The sequence below is a fragment of the Rutilus rutilus genome, assembly GCF_951802725.1.
Source record: "Rutilus rutilus genome assembly, chromosome: 2".
Classification (NCBI taxonomy): Eukaryota; Metazoa; Chordata; class Actinopteri; order Cypriniformes; family Leuciscidae; genus Rutilus; species Rutilus rutilus.
The window spans coordinates 34,694,141-34,714,692 of record NC_140210.1 but is presented as its reverse complement, the minus strand read 5'-3'; the positions used below and the strand labels follow the sequence as shown (position 1 = coordinate 34,714,692).

The 20,552-nt window shown below is 35.8% G+C and overlaps 2 protein-coding genes across 3 annotated transcripts; both read left to right on the top strand.

The window, feature by feature from the left end:
- The first annotated feature begins 2,365 nt into the window (after positions 1 to 2,365).
- Positions 2,366 to 8,588, top strand: cd5 (CD5 molecule). 2 transcript variants are annotated; one of them, XM_084389584.1, is made up of 7 exons: positions 2,366 to 2,449; positions 3,049 to 3,100; positions 5,465 to 5,854; positions 6,236 to 6,355; positions 7,141 to 7,191; positions 7,269 to 7,331; positions 8,115 to 8,588. In XM_084389584.1, the coding sequence occupies exons 2-7, from the start codon at positions 3,049 to 3,051 to the stop codon at positions 8,195 to 8,197; spliced, it is 759 nt and encodes a 252-aa protein (XP_084245710.1). In that variant the 5' UTR covers positions 2,366 to 2,449; the 3' UTR covers positions 8,198 to 8,588. The 2 variants fall into 2 exon arrangements, with proteins under 2 accessions (XP_084245710.1, XP_084245709.1); XM_084389583.1 differs by lacking the exon at positions 2,366 to 2,449 and having other exon boundaries at positions 2,903 to 3,100.
- Positions 8,589 to 11,742: 3,154 nt separating this feature from the next.
- Positions 11,743 to 20,207, top strand: tmem132a (transmembrane protein 132A; the record flags this gene model as incomplete). Its single annotated transcript, XM_084389457.1, has 11 exons — positions 11,743 to 11,824; positions 12,194 to 12,408; positions 12,507 to 12,716; positions 14,314 to 14,804; positions 14,902 to 15,054; positions 16,006 to 16,201; positions 16,524 to 16,667; positions 16,749 to 16,951; positions 18,111 to 18,336; positions 18,752 to 18,943; positions 19,035 to 20,207. The coding sequence occupies 11 exons, from the start codon at positions 11,743 to 11,745 to the stop codon at positions 19,839 to 19,841; spliced, it is 2,919 nt and encodes a 972-aa protein (XP_084245583.1). The 3' UTR covers positions 19,842 to 20,207.
- Positions 20,208 to 20,552: the final 345 nt, after the last annotated feature.

The following is a 20,552-nucleotide window of genomic DNA, read 5'->3' as shown; positions in this document are numbered from 1 at the left end:
CTTGGTGTGATAATGTAATGTAAGTATTGCATGCCATGTCCGTTATGTCACGTTCATTTGTGGAATATGCAGTTAACATCGCCAAAATTACAGAACTGTAACGTGCAAATTAACCTGCAAACGTTAGCCCAGTGCATAACAACAGTCGTTGATTGCTGAACTGAAATCAGTCAGTGTCTTAAGTAGTATACTGTTACTGTAAGGTTTAGGATAGCCCTATGCAATATTTACACTGCTCTATTCCAGTAAATGTATTAGCTAACGTTATGTCTTGGCCCAAGACATCTAGGCAAGGAAATACATTTATCAGGCAGGTGCCTGTGCACTCAGATATTGTTCAAACCTTGTCTATATGAAGAATGTGTCCCAAAACGGGAAGGCCTGTCAAATATTTCTGTTCAAATCCTAAGTCTTCATATTTTTAATTAATTCAGTTTTACAGCCTATAAATCACATTATCTGGTAAGCAATATTTGGACATTAATATAATGAAAAGTATATAATTCATATGTTTTAGGCTATATACTTAGTGATACATTTTGAAGAATAAAACTTATGATATTAGGGCTGCACAATATATCGAAATATTCCAAATGTATATATTACAATATGCATAACTGCATATCACAACGGCTTGCAATAACTGGGGTCATGGACAAAAGACAAAGAAAATGCTCACTGCTTTTGGCTGAATAGGCTAACTTTTGTAGCTTTAATAAGAATCAGTATATTTAATTCATGCAGTGAAAACTAAGCAGTGTTTATTTTTACATTTGATTAATCAGTTTCTGTTGTTAAATAAACCTAATGTAGGATAACCTGAACCCCTAAACCCCAGTGATGTTAAAAAAAACACTTATGCTACAGAACACTGATGTTCACTGTCTTGAAGTTGTAGGGATATTTTCTTATCACAAAAAGAATGTGAAACATGTATGTGTAGGTTATATCATTTTAAAGATAATTTAAGTTAATTTGACACACTTTAAGCATTATCGTATCGCATATTGAATATCGCAATATTTAATGAGTTATCGCATATCTCATTTTTCTTCAATATCGTGCAGCCCTCTGCTATTATGAAACATTTGGCTGTTTATCTCTTTTGATGTGATAAAAACACTAAATAATAATTTTAACTATGTATTGGTATGTAATTTACGGTAGTGTAAGGTGCTGGAAAAAGCTTTAAAATGGACATGGAAAGTGCTTGAAAAGTGCTTGAATTTGACCTTGGAAAAAGTGTACGAACCCTGTTGAGCACATGTATTCATCATATTAGAATGATTTCTGAAGCACCATGTGACACCCTGGAGTTATGATGCTGAAAATTCAGCTTTGCGTCACAGGAATAAAGTAGAAAACAGAAACATTTCTGAATATTACAGATTTGATTGTATTTTTGATCAAATAAATGCAGCCTTGATGAACATAAGTGACTACCTTAAACCTTACCGACCCCAAACTTACGAACAGATGTTTCTTTCTTCTTTTGAGGATCACACAAAGCCAATGTTTTCACAAATTTACAAGACGAGAAATGGGAGCTCGTTGACTCACTTTTGCAGGCTGTTTAAATTCCGCTCATATTGAATCATAGACGAGAGTTTCAAGAGGGTGTTGGGGGAATTTTTTGTGTACAGGTACAAAGACCAGTCTTTACGGGCCTCTCTCCGACTGTACGATATGGTAAACCAACCCCGGCGACACCTGAGAAAGATCGAGAGAGTTGAGGGAGGGAGAGAGGCGTCTGGGAAAGATTGTGAATGAAAAGAAGATATGAGTAACAGTAAAATGAAAAGATGCGTCTGGATATCGGTGGTTTTATAGCCTGACTGACTTGCCACGGCACTCGCAGTTGATTCCTACAAGCACGATTAATCATCTGTGCGAAACTGGCTTGAACATTTTCAGTGTGCCGTACACCGCAAGAGACTCATGCAGTTCCTGAATGCAAAAAGAAAGATTTTCAGGTTTGAATATGCAGATTTTTTTTTTCTGCTGCTTTGTTTATTACTCCACCAACCATGTCATTTTTAGATGGAAAAATGTTCAGCGTTTGTAAAACTTTTTTTTTTAAAAGTGTATTTTTAAAATGTGTTAGAAATTGTAATTTTACAATTTTTAACATTTAATATCAAGTTAGACAATATCACACTACCTATTACCTTTTGTCCTCCCACTTACCCATACTTGCCCTTTTTTCATACTTTTCTTCATTTTTTTTTTTTTTGTATGCCGCTCTCTTTGAAGTGAGGAAGCAGTGCACTGTGCAATCAAACACACTTGAGAATAAAAGACACGCTCTATATGGAGGGAGAGAGAGAGAGAGAGAGAGAGAGAGGATGAGGGCGGGGAATGAAGTAGTTCCACACCTCTGCTTATTTCCTTTCACTTAATATTTCTTGTCACTTGCTGCACACATTTGTTCTTGTCAGTCACAGGCAAGGTAAGATCTGATAATATATTGTTAAAAAGCTGGTTAGAAGTCGTGGTGTTTCATAGATGTTTGATGCTCTTTGATGAAGAAAACCTTCAAAACACTGTTGAAACAGAGATGTGAAGACAGGTGTCAATTAAAAACAATAGCCGTATACTGTAACATATCTAAAATAACATCATAGACAATCTCATCTAAAAGTGAGTCCGGTTTGTGTCAACAAATTGCCATTACAGTGTCATTGTAGTGAAGGATAGGTTCTTGTTTGTTGTGGCTTAAGACACGGTACGATTTGAAATCTTTGCCGTAGGCGACTGATAACAACTCAGGCTAAACATTTCAATATAGTCATGGTTGCTTATTATTTTTGCTTTATCTGAACCGGACCCTTAAAAAGAATGAGAAAAATGAAACATAATTGGGCCGAGGCTCAATTCAATCTAACAAAAAGCACCGGTTTCTTCTGTAGCCTACCAAAGGTCATTCATTTGACCTCTGGGCCTGTTATAAGTTTGAGTGCATAGAGTTTATTTTGTCTAGTTACTTTACTTTGTTTAGTCAAATGAAGTTAAAAGAAGCTCTAAATGTTTGACACAACCTTCTGCCAGATGGAAAACTCTCTGCTGATGACTCTCGCGGCGCTCCTGCTCCTCGGTGTTCGTAAGTAATATTGATTCTTCCTAAATATACTTCATTGTTGTGCGCTTAAATGATGCATGTTACATGATCTGCTCTGCAGAAAATAGACAGTCAGTTGGAGATGCTGATGTACAGTTAGAGTTTTATCCGTCCGTTTAATATTTTAATATATGGATTTAATATATCAGCAAGACAAAACGGACCAAGGGACACTTAGTATTGCAATGACTAGAACAGTCAGATGCTTTCAGTCGCAACGTTGTGCATTATATAGAAGAACGTTTATAATGCAAAACAGTATGTTAACATTAGGGCCTGCAAGAATGCATTACGAAATTAGTGCAAGTGTCAATGGTGTCCTCCTGATAAGAGACATCATTTCTTGTAGTGTTTTTTATTATTCATTCAAATTCTTACTCTTAATTCCATATTTACTGGAAATTGATGTCAACACGAATATTTTAACATTTTTGCAAGTTATCTAATATGGTGATTTAACTAATAGGGTAACACTGGTATTTGGGTCATCCTCGCAAAAACTCTTCTTACACGTTTCTTTATTATTCCTGAAAAATGATTTTTATCTTTCTGCACACTGCATACTTAATTCTTGTTTATTGAATTATGTCATGTGCATGTGCAGTGGTAATGTTTTTTTAGAAGTGTACAAAAATTGGCTTCGCCATCAAAATGCCAAAAATCATGGAGCAAATACTTTGCCTACTGTTAAAGAGGTACATCCCACCAAATGACATTTTTCAGCCCATTGTCTGCTAAATAAATCAAATCTTGTTAAAGTGCAATACACATTAGTTGACCATTTAGTTTAGGAACATAAGAAGACATAAACAAAACCGTCGGAAAAACATTTCAAAAGAACAGATGTTGTGCTTAAAGATGTTGTAAACCATTTATCATATTTAACGCCAGCACTAATAAATGAGCTTTTGATATATTGTCACCTGTGATATATTTGATATATTGTTTTCACTCAAAATATATATATTTTTTTTATCAACAAGGACACTAAATTATGAATCAGTGAAAAGTGAAAATCATCTTTTTTATTTTATTTTATGCAGTCAAAATATGTTTATGTGAATACATAAATATGCGTGAGTACATTAGATTTCCTATATATATATACATAATTTTTCAAACGTATTGACGTTAAAACATATATTTTAATATCAATGCATTTTAAAATCAAAATTAGTAATATATATATTATTCATTTTACCAGTCATTTTATGGTTACATTTTATGTTTTTATACAAATACATAAATACAAAAAATCAACTATATATATAATTTTGGTGATTTTTGGTAATCCAAATTGTAGATCCGTTAAGCACCTGATTGTGAATAGCCATCTATGTTTGCAGAGTGCAATAAGGATCAAGCAATCATGCAGTCAAATGTGCAAAGTGTGTGAATGCCTTCGAGCACAGTGCAAAAAGTGCAAGAGCGTAATGAGTGCAAATGATCCAGCTATCTGCTCTCTGACCTCAGTAACAAGACGTTTTTATGCTTGAATAATGCAGAACGTGTCACATTTTTACATACAAAATGTCCAATAAAGTTCTAGAGTTCTTAAAATGTCAAATGTAAGTGAGATGTTATTGAGAGTGGCGAGTTGGAGAATATTGGTAGCACACTGTATTCAAAATATAATATCACAACTAAAACGATGTCTTGCAATGTGATAAAATAAGAGCACAGAGCAGCATATCAACTGCAATCAAAATGATGTACATATACTGTCAAACCAAAAAATTATTCAATTTTTACCAGCGGGTAAACTATAGTTCATGTATGTAAGTGAGGATAGCAAAATAAAGTAAACTGTGACATATTATATCCAAAATATCTTCATACAGTGGACTACCAGTAACATTTATTTAAAAAAAAAAAGTGGGACCAAAAATAATTCGGACACTTTGACCTGACCGTGTGTTTTTTCTTTAATTGCGAATGTGACCTTTTTACACCACAGGCTGAACAAAATGAAGCATTGCTTGGTAATTGGTTGACCTAAATTGGTATTATTATCTAATTGTGTACTTAAATTTAACAGCTGACAGTTATTCAACCTAATTCATTTGTGAGACAGTCTAACAGAACGATGGCCAAAACCAGTGAAATATCAACTGATTTGACAACTCGGAGTTCTTGTCATATTTTATTACCATTTTCTAAACTATAGCGAATAAACTGTGATAATGTGAGAAATGCATTTAACACTTAAAATGGTTTAAAATGATTGGAATTGTATTTTTTTTCCAAACTACACATTTTATGTGGAGAAGAGCAATTCTGGTATTGCGACATTTTCAACATATTCCAACATTGTCATGAAAGTAATTGTGTGTTTTCCCTTTACAGGAGAAGGAACATCACAGTTTGAAACCCCAAACATAACCAACTCAAACTCCTCAACCCCACATGCCTCAACCCCCGATACTACAATACCCACTGCGGCCCCATGTCCGAAACCCATCTATATCACTCAGTATGTTCCGGCCCGGCTGAGGGTAACATGGAAGAAGAGTCCGTGCGAGGGTCGGCTGTATCTGTATTTCCCTAATCAGAGTCCAGCCCCTTTGTGCTCTACCAGCCACATATCAGAGAGCTGGCCGAGTGAACTCTGTAAGGACATGAGATGTGGAGACTTCAAGGGCTTTAAGCACACACAGAAGGCTAGTGGTCATAGGCTCGAAAGCAACATGACGTTAATCAGTGACCACTGCACAGGCCTGCAAATCACTTGCGAAGGTACACTGTAAAGAATGATATGATCAATAAGTTATGACAACATGTGTTTTTACATTGCCTTAACTTATCAAAATAAGCTAAGACATTTGAAACTTTTTTAACAAGGTACATATTCAAAAAAAATAATAATTCAAGTCAGTTTAATGTAATTTAAGTTGAAATGACTTACAGCCAAGTTGGTTGTACTTAAAAAAAAATAAGTACTGTGCGTTCTTTTTCTTTTCCAGAGAAGAGTTTTACTTCATAAATTCGATAACTCTGTGTGTTGGAATGTTTTTTTATTTTTTTCTTATCAGGTTTCATCGACAAAATAATTGTTCACGCTATATGCTGTGCACTTTGAATAACGCATCATTTTCTTTTCTTCCCACATTTTCTCAGATACTCTAGGAAGTGAGCTGGCTGCCTATAAAGCAGTAACCGGCATATTAATTTTCTTGATGTTGGGAGTCGTTCTGCTTCAGTACGGTCTGCCCACACTCAAAGCCATCCGCAAAAGATGTGAGTCAGTGAAGCCAACGAGCGTGTCTTTAATCTCACGTTACCTATAAGAAATGTAAATGTTTATATATGCAGGCACATAGCACCATTCAAAATGTCCATTTGTTAACTACATTAGTTAACGTGAACTAACACTGAATTTAGCAATACATAATTAAAATCATTTAATGGTCCTTAGCTTACAGTAACTAACATTAACAAAGATTTATAAGTACTATAACAAATGTGGGATATTCCTCGATGTTAGTTAAAATTAGTTAATGCATTTACTTATGTTAACTAATGTGACCTTTTTGCAAAGTGTTACCAAAATCAGATTTTTTTTTTTTTTAGGATTACATTTTTTTTTTAAACAAGGAAACATGATATTGTAATATTTCAGATTCTGCAGAATTTATAGGTCGCTAATCAAATCTAAGCGAATTCGAGAGACTGATCATGTGAACTTTATACAGACAGTCAGATGTTCTTCTTCCATTAAAGCGCAAGAACTTTTTGTTTGTAGAATTCATGCATTTGGAGTTTATGCAGCTCGAGTGAACGATGTCTTTCACTCAAATTGTTTTGCTTAGAATATAATTTGTAATAGCATTTTCACTATGCTTTTAAGCATTTGAATCCCACTTTATGTAATGCAAAACTGACTAATAACGATGTGGCTCTATACGTACAGTAAAAATACTGTTTGACACTGACATTTTCCTGTTGTTTTGCCACTGAATCTTTTTCAAATCCAAAGTGAAATGCTCTGTCTGATTTGACTATTTTTACCTGGTTTGATGCAGTTTCACAAAAACGGGAGACTCGCTGGGTTGGCCCGACTCAGAGTCAGAGTGGTGAGTCATCTCAAACATTAACACATTCATGACTTGGTAGTGAGAAAACATTCAGCATTTTCTCTTTCTTCTTTAAGTGTCCTATCACAGAGGTCAAGGTCCCCCTAACAACAACACACTCAAGAGACAATCCTTTCCTGGTGAGTGTCTCTCTCTCTCTCTCTCTCTCTCTCTCTCTCTCTCTCTCTCTCTCTCTCTCTCTCTCTCTCTCTCTCTCTCTCTCTCTCTCTCTCTCTCTCTCTCTCTCTCTCTCTCTCTCTCTCTCTCTCTCTGAACTCTATTAATCTCTCACTCGCATTCATGTTCATTTACTTAATTACATAATGATGAATTGAGTATTATGATGTATTGGGATTTTCACTCAAATTGCTTTCATTCAAATCACGTGTGCTTTTGTTGGTTGTGAGATTGGATATGTTAGATTAAACTATTATATAACATAACATTTACTTTAAGTATCTAAATCATCTTCCATCATCATATTTGACCTTCTCGACAACAATTAAAATAAAAATCTATAGATCTTTTGGGGAAAAAAAATCAATTAGTAAAAAACAACATTTTGTCCCAATTGACAGTATGACTTAATTTATAATAAATTACCCTTTTTTTTTTCTTTTCTTTTTTACATTTTTCATTTTCAATAAAAAAAACTTTTGTTTATTTAATGGTTATGTAATGATTTTTTAAAAAACAAGTTAACAAATTAACAAGTTTTGTTAATGTTGCAAAATTTTGTAACAAAAAAAATTGGAAACCATATAAAATGAGCAGCTCATTGTTCAATGTTTAGTTGAACATTTGGTTCAACCTCCTGAGGTTGATGATTACTGACCATCTTATGAAAAAATAAATAAAAAATCTTAAAAGTTTCCGAAACACACAGGTGACAATTCTTCTTTATTTTTTCCCTGTGCTGTCAGGTTTGGAGAGGCTGACGGTAAACACGAGCAGAGAGCCCTCGTCCAACCGAAACAGTGACTATGACTCGTACGGCTTCAACTGAAGGCCTGTGCTCGCAGAAGTCCTAAGACCCTGAGAAGACCCTCTCTCGTCAGTCTCATCTAGAATCAGCAGTCTTGTGTTGTGGGGATTTGGTTGGTTTGAGCTGCCCTAGTCGAGCAAGGTGTAAATATGTTTGAGAAGTTCAGCTGAGAAATCCATCTAGGATAGAATTGAAAAAAATAAATAAATTAGTCTCAACGTAACTAGCAAAGTGCTTACTTTGTATTGCATAGCAGGCTTCATTTTATTATTATTTTTTTGTAATTACTAGATTTTGCTGTATAATGCTTTCTAGTAGCCCTCATGTCCTGAAAGACATTGGCTTTTTTTTGTTTATTTAAACAAGTGATTGATTTTTGTTGTTGTTGTTGAGTTGGAGTATGAATAATTTTAAATAAACTAAAAAGAAAATCATTTAGATCTTTCGTGGCTTTTGACTTGGGTGCAGAATCAGAATGAAATTGGATATGCTGTAAATAAGTTGAACACTACATGATAAACATTCTAGGATGGTTTTGTTTGAGCTTTGATGAGAAATGTCTTCATCTGAGGTGACATGGAAGTGATGTAAAGGTTGGAAGAGGGAATGTGCTGTTAATGCACAATTTTGCAGCAATGTGGTTTCCTGTCGTAATTCTATTGACTTCCTGTTTGTGTTATTTCTGTCGCTCATGCTCTAAATATACTGTACTCATTCTTTTCACTTGGTTTCTTTGTCTTTCTTTCTTTTTGCCATTTCCTTATTTTTTCTTTTAATATTTTCTCCTCCCTCTCTCTCTCTCTCTCTCTCTCTCTCTCTCTCTCACTCTTTCTCTGACCCAGCTGACTTTTTTTTTTAATACTGCACTCATAGAGGATTTAAAATCACAACAGCTTAAAATCTTATGCCTTGCCTGCCTGATAATAACTAAGTGAAACTCTCTTTCTAAGTGCGCCAGTGAGAGAGAAAGTTCAAAAGCTTGGAGGATTTTTGCCTAAACCTTTCGTCATCTCCCAGTGTGTGTTTACATGCATTCACAGCATCGTTTCAGTTCTGTTCATTATTTTTTTGATTGCTTAGTGGCTACCGCTTTGCAGACAATTTAGTCTCTCTTCATTGGGAGAACAAATACACAGCAGAGGGAACGCAACAGCAGGTTTTGGTGGGAGAGAGTGTGTGTGTGTGGGTGGATAAGTGTCGTCTCCTCCTCATCCTCAGGTCAGAGTGAAGGATTAAATCTGTAGTTTAAATGAGGCTCCAGCAGAGAACAATGACAGATGACAACAGATTACATGCACAGATTAACAAAGAGACCACACTGGGTAAAATATCTAGTGCATCCATTCGCCATTTCTCTTTCTCTCAACACTTGTGACACTGACATCAAACCTGCTTGTTTCCTGCATCCAGTCTATTTTCACATAAATGTTTTGCATTATCCAACATAGTCAAACTGTTAATCCTGGAAGTCTATTATTCCCATCAGAGAGAAAGAAAATCAAAAGAAAAAATTATATTCATCACACGAGCTTAACTGTTTAAAGTTTGTTACAGTATTTATTCATCTTTATTAATGTTAGTAAATAAAAATACAACTGTTCGTTGTTCATGTTAGTTCACAGTGCATTAAGTAAGGGATAATGTAGAGCGAGGCGGTTGTTATAGCGAATACAACCCCGACAGGCTGATCAGGACCCCGGCGCGAAGCGGATAATAATATTCGCTATAACAACCGCCTCGCTCTACATTATCCCGCTTATTACATGGCTACCTACCAAATAAATCAATAATTTGACACAAAATATTGATTTAAAAAGGAGTTTATTGATTTAAAAACGATTGTATATCTCTACGGTTAGAATCCTGAGTCCATAGCAACGCTCTGTTTTTCATAGCAACGGTGTGTTATATTCGTGTCAGGGTCCTGATCAGCCTGTCGGGGTTGTATTCGCTATAACAACCGCCTCGCTCGACATTATCCCTTACTTAGCAAATACAACCTTTGATTTTAATAATGTATTAGAAAATGTTGAAATGAATATTAACTAAGATTAATAAATGCTGAAGTAATGTTCATTCTTGTATTGTTCACTAATGAACCTTATTGTAAAGTGTTACCAGTTTAATAAATTGTGCAAAAAGCAAATAATAAAAGATTGGCAATTATTGATGCCCTTAGAGAGTTTCAGTTTTTCAAGTTAAATCATTAGTGCAAACGAATTGAGCTTGATATTTATAAAAGTGAAAATTCAGCAGTTTTGCTTATTTTTAAGATACTAAGAGAGGATAGATGTAATGAAAGGGTTGAGAAAGAGTTAATGATATTCTTAGGATTGTATGTATTTAGATATTCTTAGTGCTTAAGGGAAAGAGAAAGATTAGATGGAAAAAGAGACAGTGGTGTGATTAAATACTTTTATTTTTTTTCAGATGCATATAATGCCCTCATTCTTGCTAATAGGATTTTGTCTTTAATGTCGTCTGCAGCATTTCTCCCTCGTGCATTTATCATTAAGCCGCTGAAATTAAACATTAAAAGCATTGAGATCCCATTTCTTTAATGTATGTTCAGAAACTCACCATTTGTGAAACTCAACATAAATTCTGCATGTTTAATGTAGAACATCCGGGGAGAGAGTGAGATTAAGATGAGATAGGAAGTGGGTTTCATCTTCAGATTTACAAAGGGTTACTTGGAAGGACGTCAACTATCTTTGGCCAGACATATCCAAGAAATAAAGAGAGGAAAAATGGGGGAGGGGGAGAGAAGAGGATTATTTACCATTTAAAATGAATAAATCCGTATTGTGTGAATCCGGCAGACCAGCCAAAGAGGGAGAGAGAGAGAGAGTGACTGACAGCTAGCAGTGCAGAGCTATAGATGACAAAAAGAAGAAACAACACACTAAAATAAGGAAACAATGATTTAAAAATCATTTGGACATTTCTGACATACCTGAACTTGGAATATTTTTCATATCTACAAAACTAAGAAAAAACTTCCAAAAGATAGATGCAAGCTTTCTGACAGAAGATGGACTGATGAAACTCAAAATCACACGTCGGACTGAGCATGTCTGTGCGAGGAGAGTGATATCTTACTATCCGAGAATCTGAAAGGATCATTGAGGCAAGTACAAACTTTTTAGAAGTTTTTGTTTTGCTTTATATTATCTTATTTTACCTGAAATTAATAAAAATAAAAATAAAGGTTCCAAAAGGGCAGTGATGCCATAGAATAATGCCATAGTGATGCCTCTTTGGTTCCCCAAAGATCCTTTTATTGATCAGGAACCATTTTTTTCTAAGTGTAAAGCCAATTTTAATAATCTAAACACCCCTATTTCACTATAAAGGAATGGAAATGTTCATATGGAACATTTATATTAGAAATAGATGTCAATCAAAAAACTCAAAAATAAAGAACACTTTAAGTGTAGTTTTAAGTGTATTTTTGATGAGTATAATGTGATTTTAATGGATTTCAATAAAATAATTTTACAAAAACAAAATCAACTATTTAATATTCAGAATAGCCTTTATTGTTTGCTGTGTTACAGGGTGTTATGGATGTGATGAGTCTTTCTAGACTCAAATTGAAGTCGTCTACTATGAGACTGGTAATCCTTCACTTATTCATAATCCTCTGTAAGTTTGACTTATTTTTTACACTCCCCCAAAACACTACATAACACACTTTACTTTATGTCCTTTAGCAGTGACATTTTTGTCTCTCTGTTTTTAAATATTTTTGAGGTAAAAACCAATTCTGTAGAGCACTAGGAGAAAGAAATTCTTCTGAAGTTTTTTAGACCAAATTTGAATTTAAGTGTGAGCCATTTTTATTTAATTCTTCAATTATGCCTAATTTTTTTTTTTTTTTTTTTAAATCAAAGTGTTACGTGTTGTGGTTAATCTGGGAGATTATGAGAATATGAGATGCTTAAACAATAAAGCAATTGTTACTAATCTCACAAACTAATAACCCTAATAACTTCCCTATTTCTTCATCAAAAGCCCATTGTCAGACACCAACCACCCCATCGCTTCCAGTCCGGGTCACTGTTCCCTCGCCATGGCAGTCTTTCCCCCTCTCTCAAGCGGATCTGGGCCTTCTCTTCACCAACTCCAGCCCCTTCACTTCCACCCAATCCCTGCTCCTCATGCCTCCATCAGGAACGGCCTCCAAACCTCTTCTCCGTGCTACATTTGGTTCCTACACCATCACACAGGTAACAGTCTTGATTATGGTTAATGACCTTTATCTCAACTTCAAAGATAAATAATGTGAAGTTACTTATTCTGTGCTTCCACTTCTTGTCTTCTCAAGGTGATGACTGACGACATTCCTCCTCTGACTCCATCTCTCACTGCATCGCTCCTTTCTAAAACCATTGTCAAAGAGATTGAGGGTGAAAGAGGAGAGCGGTTTGAGGTGCGAGTGCTGTTTCATATGAGGGGTGATGTTAACAGAGGAACCTGCGTTACTCTCCATGCTTTCAAACAGACCGAAGAACAGAAAGCTTCCTGCATCACTCAGGTACTGCTGGTCAGTGACACCATAGATGGGTCAGAACAAGAGTTCTATAAAGCAAAGAGTCAAACAAACCTCAGTGATCACTCTGACTCTTCAACCGTATATATATGTCTGGTCAAAATAGATTTCAGATGTATATTAAAATATGTTGTAAACAGTAGGGTAGAGTGGGGGAAAACGCCCCCCTGGAGTAAAACGCCCCCCACCTGTTTTTCCCAAAATAACCACTAAAAGTAGTCAAGATACATTTTTACTGTTGCTATGCACTACGTTGATAACGGGGATATACAAATCTCTATGGATAAGCTGACACCAGCGACACATTTGAAGAGAAGAGGATTACAGCGTAAATGCTATAATTTTCAGATATTAGTAAATAAGTGTTTAAGAGAATATTGTTCTGCAGGATATCGCAGTGATGTATGATAGATGAATAGTGAAGTCTGTAGTTTGAGATAATATATTATTTATAAGGAATATAATTATATTTTAAAAATTAAACATTTTTTTTAAAAACTCATAGCTTGTGGGGTAAAACGCCCCCTACGCTGAGGGGTAAAACGCCCCCCCCCCCCCCCCCCCCCCCCTGGGGGCATAGTTTCTCTATCATAATTACTATAATAAAATATTTCTGTCTATCAAATCCTTTGTTTTACACTTAATGCAGTATAACTAGGTGGTAAAATCAAAATATTTGAACAAAACATAAAAAAATTACCTCAAGTGAGCATTAACTAGCTAGCTTGCTAGCACAGTTAGCTCACTGAGGGAAGGTAGTTAATTTTGCCTATTTTGAACATTGCTGAAATAAATATTAATATATATACGTTGATACATTACTTGCCTTTTACCTTTAGAGATTAAAAACTATTGTCTGTTAATTTTGCTGTTGATCTATGAAGCAAACTGGTTGGTAAGAAAGGGGGCATTTTACCCCACCTTGGGGGGCGTTTTACCCCACCGCTGGGGCAAACCGCCCCCTTTGTACAAAAATATTTTCAGTGAAAATACTAATTAATTATGAAGGCTGAGCAATTTTAATATTTGGTGAATAACTCCTGCCATAGTCACTCAAAACCGGGATGACAATTCTAGTCACATTTATGTTTTGTTTCACTGTAATGTCACATTTTCCTTAAGGGGGGCGTTTTCCCCCACTCTACCCTACAACTGTTAGGTGTCTTGGTTGTAGTGAATCGCACAAACAGAAAAAATTCTAGATTAAGTCTTTAATTTAGATAGCTGGAATTATGAACTCTGGTGAATAAACATTCCACATCAACATAAATGCTAACATAGCAGAACAAAAAACTGTGAGAACTCAAGTAAATTTAACAAACTTAAATACACAAAGGAGACTAATAAACAGAAACTGAAACAGGTGTGTAACATAATCAGTAACCAAGGGAACGAACTGTTGAATACAGACAGGGGATTGTTTTGACTATGCTGTTGTCTGTACCCGGAAAACGCAGTACCATTTAAACCTTGTCGTGCAAATATATTATAAAATATACTTCAAGCATAGAAAATAGATTTTCAAACTTCTTCAATATTATTATTATCATTAATATTTAAGTATTCTTCATTTTCTTCTCAGCCACCTTTTGGGTTGTGTGTGGTCACTCTGACACTTCCAAACGACTGGTTTGAGCCTAATCAGAACATCAAGGCAAACCTGGACCAGATTTTCAAGCAACGCCACCTGAGCAGAAACCGTTCTCGTTCCCGAAACCGTGGGAGAAGGCACCCATACGTACCAGGACGACTCAGGGCCCAGTCTGATAAAATTCAGCTCTACTACTCTTCCTATGTGTCCAGGTCTAAAGTAGGACCCCCTCGGTGTGCGGAGGAAGTATTACAGCAATCAGACAGGAAGATGTACTTCATTGGTCCTGTGGGACTTGAAGATCAAGAGATCAACAAAACCAAGCAAAGCGCTGCATGTTTAGATAGACAGGCGGAAGAGAAATTCTGGTTGGATTCCAATGTGCTAATTGTCTACAGCAAAGGGCCTGTACGTGCTGGACAACCAATCAGAGTGTCAGTAAACCTGAGGGCAAATTTTAGTGGGGAGTCACTGACCATTAGGTAACATTAATATTATTGCATTAAACACAATTGCTCAGCACATTCTATGTAATAATGTATTGCATATTATTGTTCACATATTTTTTTTCACCATCAGACTGAAAATGAAAAAAGGGCTGTTGTCTTTGGAGGTCCATCCCACCACAAACTCTGACCTGTGGATGGTAAATGTAGAGAGGACATCGGGTTCGAAACATGATGTTATTTCCATCACTAGCCAAAGCACTGGTTCTCATCCAGACAGCACTGGGTAAGAGGAATAATTACTGACCCTATAGAATTAATCTGTACAAATCTATTTTATATCAGTATATTAGTGTAGAGCCATTAAAAGGTTTAGGGTCAGTAAGAATTTTTTTTTTTTTAAGAAATTTATATTTTTGTTCAACAAGAATTCATTTAAGGGTTAGTTCACCAAAATGAAAATTTCATCAATTACTCACCCTCATGACGTTCCAAGCCCGTAAGACTTTCGTTCATCTTCTGAACATAAATTAAAATATTTTTGATGAAATCTGAGAGCTTTCTGTCCCTCCATTGACAGTCTATGCAACTACCACTTTGACGCTTTAAAAAGTTCATAAAGAGATCGTAAAATTAACCCGAGGTTTGGAACGTCATGAGGGTGAGTAAATGATGACAGAATTAACCCTTTTAACTGATCAAAAGTGACAGTAAAGACATTTATAATGTTACAAAATTTTTTTTTATTTCAAATAAATGCTGATTTTTTAAAAACTTTCTGTTCGTTAAAGATTCCTGGAAAAAAAGATATCACAAAAAATATTAAGCAGAACAAATGTTTTCAACATTGATAATAATAAGAAACGTTTCTTGAGCAGGAAATCAGCATATTATAATGATTTCTGAAGGATCATGTGACGTGGAGTAATTCAGCTTTGCCATCACAGGAATAAATTCAATTTAATTTTTTTTTTTATTAAATAGAAAACCTATATTTTAAATCACAATAATATTTCACAAATCCACTTCTAAAAGCTCATCCATCTACAAGTCCAACTGTTAAAAGCACAATATTTAGCTCTAATAAAACAGTTTTGTAAGAAAATAACAATAAAAGTCCTTAGTTTTGCTTTTAAACCATCATCATCATTAAACACAAACCTGAAACAAAGTTGGTTAAGAATACTCTTCCATCCATCCTTTCATTTTTGTCTCTGCACCTTTTCTTCTGTTACAGCACATCTGCTCTAAGCCAGGTCTCCTGTCTTTCATTTGAGGCTTTACACAGAAACTTCGGCGTAGCAATGACTGTCACTGCTAGCTGGTGGGTGGAGTACTCAACACGCAAGTTTGCAGTTTCACCACACGGGGCAGTCACGAGCTTTTTCTCCTTTATCGACAGAGAAGTGATGGGCATTGCCCCAATCACAGAGGTATATCATAAATCTATTGCTAATTTCAATATGCACGCAATAAATGATCATAGGGATCACCACCAGATTAAGAAGTCTCGATGTCTTCAGTTTAATATTCTACACCTTTCCCCATTATATCAACTTGTCTGAGTCTGTTATATCGGATTTATTTTACGAATAAGGTCTATTCCTTTAACTGATCTCAGAATGTCACGCCTGACCAATCAGAATCAAGCATTTCAGAGAGCCTTGTAATAATGTTTGATATTCAAAGTAATATGTGTAAAGAAGGTCAGGAAAATCACGTGTTTTACTGAGATCCAGTTGTTTTTATTTGCAGAGCAACACAATTATCAACACAGCCATCTTGACAAGTCAGCCTGTGTCACTTCCTGTCATTGTCCTAGCGGTGGGTCAAGATGGCAAAGTATCAGATGTGACCACAGCGGTGAAGTGTCATTCAGCCAATGAAGACATCGTCAAGGTATATAAAGATTTCGGAGGAGGTCTGGTCTAATGCATAAAATATATAAACTCATCTGATGGCTCTTTTCTTTGCTGGCAGGTTTCTCATGATTGCTCTGTGCTTTTTGTGGATGGGAGTGAATCAGGAAGGGGCAGCGTCTGTGTGGAGCTGGAGTTTTCTTTGGGAACATTCAGTGGCTCTTTGTGCTTGGCTGTGTGGGCTCCAGTAGTTCCACTACGTGTGTCACTCTCTGACTCTGTCCTGAGTCCCATCAATGGCTGGAATTACTACAGTGAGAGCGGGTATGCAATATTTGGTTACACTTTACAATAAGGTCCTATTCGTTAACAATATTTAATGCATTTCCTTGTGAAAAAAAACAACAACACTTTAGCATGCTTTTAAAATAGTACTTATTACGGAAATAATTTACTTTGCAAAATAACTGTAATATTTTCAGACACTTAATTGCATGTTAGGGATACTTCATCCAAAAATGAAAGTTCTCTCATCATTTACTCACCCTCATGTTGTTCCAAGACTTTGGTTAATCTTCGAAACGTAAATTAAGATATTTTTAATGAATTTTATTTTTTAATGTCCCTCCATTAAAGGAATAGTTCACTTAAAAATGAAAATTCTGTCATCATTTACTCACCCTCAGGTTGTTTCAAACCTGTATACATTTCTTTCTTTCAACACAAAGAAAGATATTTTGAAGAATGTCGGTAACCAGACAGTTGACTTCCATAGTAGAAAAAAAAAACAAAAAAAAACTATGGATGTCAATGGGGTCCATCAACTGTTTGGTTTCTGACATTCTTCAAAATATCTTCTTTTGAAATTTTGAAGATCCAAAAATGTCATAAAATGAATCCTTATGAATTGATCTGATTAATCCAAGTCTTATGAAGAGATATGATCACTTCATATGATGAACAGATTTAGACTTTTATTTACATGGAAACAATAACCAACACGCATACATACACGTCACACATGGTAAACACAGATGCTCATGTGTGCGTCACACGCTTGAACAAACCTCATTGGTTCTCACTCATCACGCATGCACTTTTGAGCTTCTGTGTTTACCATACAGTATGTGATGTGTATGCGTGTGTTTCTTCACAAGACTTTGAAGACATGGATTAAACCGCTCGATTCATTTGGATTCATTTTACAACAGGAGGGTGAGTAAATTAATTTTCATTTTTGGGTGAGCTACTCTCTTTAAGTACATTTAAGTGGCTTTTTATTTCATTAATATTAGTATTAGTATTAATTAGTATTAAGTATTATTAGTATTAATATTAATATTAAGTTTTCATAGTTTATGTTAACTAAAGTTAACAAATGGAACCTTATTGTAAAGCGTTACACAATATTCTTCTGCAAACCTTTCAAATAGTGCAAGGTAATGGCATTGATCATAAGGAAATTGAAATGTCTATTTTTTAGGTGTGAACCAGTTTATCAGAGGTCCGCCATACGGATTTTGGCACAATTCAGCGCCCATTCAGCAGCTAAAGGAGGCCAACCAACCTACATGCTCGGATCACCGGATTGGTTTGTGGATGTGACCGAACTTGTCCAAGACTGGCTGAGGATAGAAAACCCATATATTGCAGCTCTTGATAAACAAAGAAATCTAATTGGCTTGAAGCCTGGAATTACATCATTATATGTTGGTATCTGAATTTACTGTCAGAATGTTTGATGTTGCATTGTACATTAACAACCTAAAGGGATAGTGTACCCCAAAAATGTAAATTCTGTCATCATTTATGTCATTCCAAACCTATATGACTGTCCAATGTGACACTCAAAAGAAAAACAGTTTTTTGTCCATACAATGAAAGTAAATGGGGTCCAGTGTTGTTATGGACCCCATTGACTTTTATTGTCTAGACCAAAACTTAGGCTTCAGTATCTTCTTTTGTGTTGTGCAGAAGAAATAATGTCCTACGGGTTGGAAACAACAAGAAAGTGAGTAAATGATGACAGGATTTGTATTTGTTGGTGAACCATCCCTTTACATATGGACCTGTCTTGGTTCCTAATTTTCTCCCCTAATGCTTCTCACATCTCTGTTTTTCAAGGTGATATCAAATCAGTGGGATGGAGTGCTTGGAAGAACTAATGTCATTGTAACCTCTGAACCTGTCACTCCTGGTGACCTCTCTGTTCAGTTGGTGGGAGGGCTTGGGCTGTCAGTTAATTCCAGCCCATCTCATCCGTCTATTGTCACAGCAACAGTGAATGCTCACAACACATTGTACAACCATGGGCAAGTAAGTATAGGGAGTACTAACGCTATTTTTAATGCTATTAATTCTACCAACTTTGTTCTATTTCTAATTATTTCTGCTCTTATTTTATTAGGAAGCATCTGTCAGTGTTTGGATCCAGTTTGATGACGACACAGCCCTATCGGTATCTGCCTTTAGTGGGATTCCCTTCGCTCTCCGGCTCTCCTCTTTGGCTGAGTCTGTGGTCGCTGTGACACCCGCTCCATCACAGCGCATCTTGGCTCAAGGTGATGGCGGAGGGCCTCTTGTGAAAGCCGAGCTCCTGGTTTCCACCTGTGAACCAGCATCAAACCATGTTGAAATGGAAGCAAAAGGAAGTGAAGCAAAAAGATTGGCTAAAGGCTCTGGATGGATAAGGGTGAACCTGAACACAGACTTTTGGCCAATGGGAAGTGAGGAAAACAACTTTGAGATGCACGATGTGACTGATATGCTTGTCGACTCCAACAAGGATCTGTATGATAACTTTGAAGACCAGCAAATTATGGTCAATTCTACAAGTGAATATGATGATGGTAATGACATATTTAAAAGTAATGACTTGGAGCATGCGGTTTTGATCCCCAACCACGAAGAGAGTGTTGTGTATTTATCTCCTGGGGTGGAAAAAGAGAGGAAGGAGGTTAAAACTGCTGATAGACAAGTAGAGATTGGCATTGGAGCTGTCCTTTCTCTCCTTTGTCTTTCCTCCCTCCTTTTCCTGGTCAACTGCCTGCCATGTGCACTGAGAGAACAGAGGAACAGAGGAAGACGAGAGGGAAATGTAAAAGTCACTGTGGAGGAGGATAAGGAAACTGAAGAACAAGAGGAGAAAAGGGTAGAGGGAAAACAGTGTAGTGAAGTGGTATTGGGAAATGATGACAGAAGGGAAAGGAAATGACTTTTTGACTTTCAAAATATCATACACTGCCTATTACCTTGTACATATCCTGAATAAGTCTTTACACTCACATATAGTATGGCCGTGTCATGCTGTTTTAGCTGCCGAGATGTGTATTATATATTATTACTTCAATTGTTTGCTATTATTGTTGTTTCTGTTTTTTCTTTCAAAGACATTAATACAAGAAGATACAATATATTGTGTTAATAATGCATTAGAGAAAACATGAATACACCGAAACTTTTTTATGATCTGAATCAAACTTAGGCTGCTTGAAAGGTTTTTAGACTTTTTTTTACTCTGCTTAAATATTAAATAAAGGTGTTTTTTTTTTCTTTCATTAAATGTTCATGTTCTTTTGCTAAAACATTGAGTTGGCAGTGTTGAGTCATACAGATACAATATTTAGGAATTTATTATTACCATAAGACGGATGTGATTCTTAATTTATTCATATTATCATGGTAGGTGGTAGAGTTCACTTATCAACTATATATGTCAAACCGAATGACTACATATCTAATCCTTAAATCATTGCTCAAAATACAAAATTGCTTAAATCAAACCAAAACATGGTTTTCGACCAGTTAAAAAGTAACATTGATCTCATATGACACCTATATGTACAATAACACAACAACTGTTTGCACCACTCCCTGGTGGTCTAGTGGTTAGGATTCGGCGCTCTCACCGCCGCGGCCCGGGTTC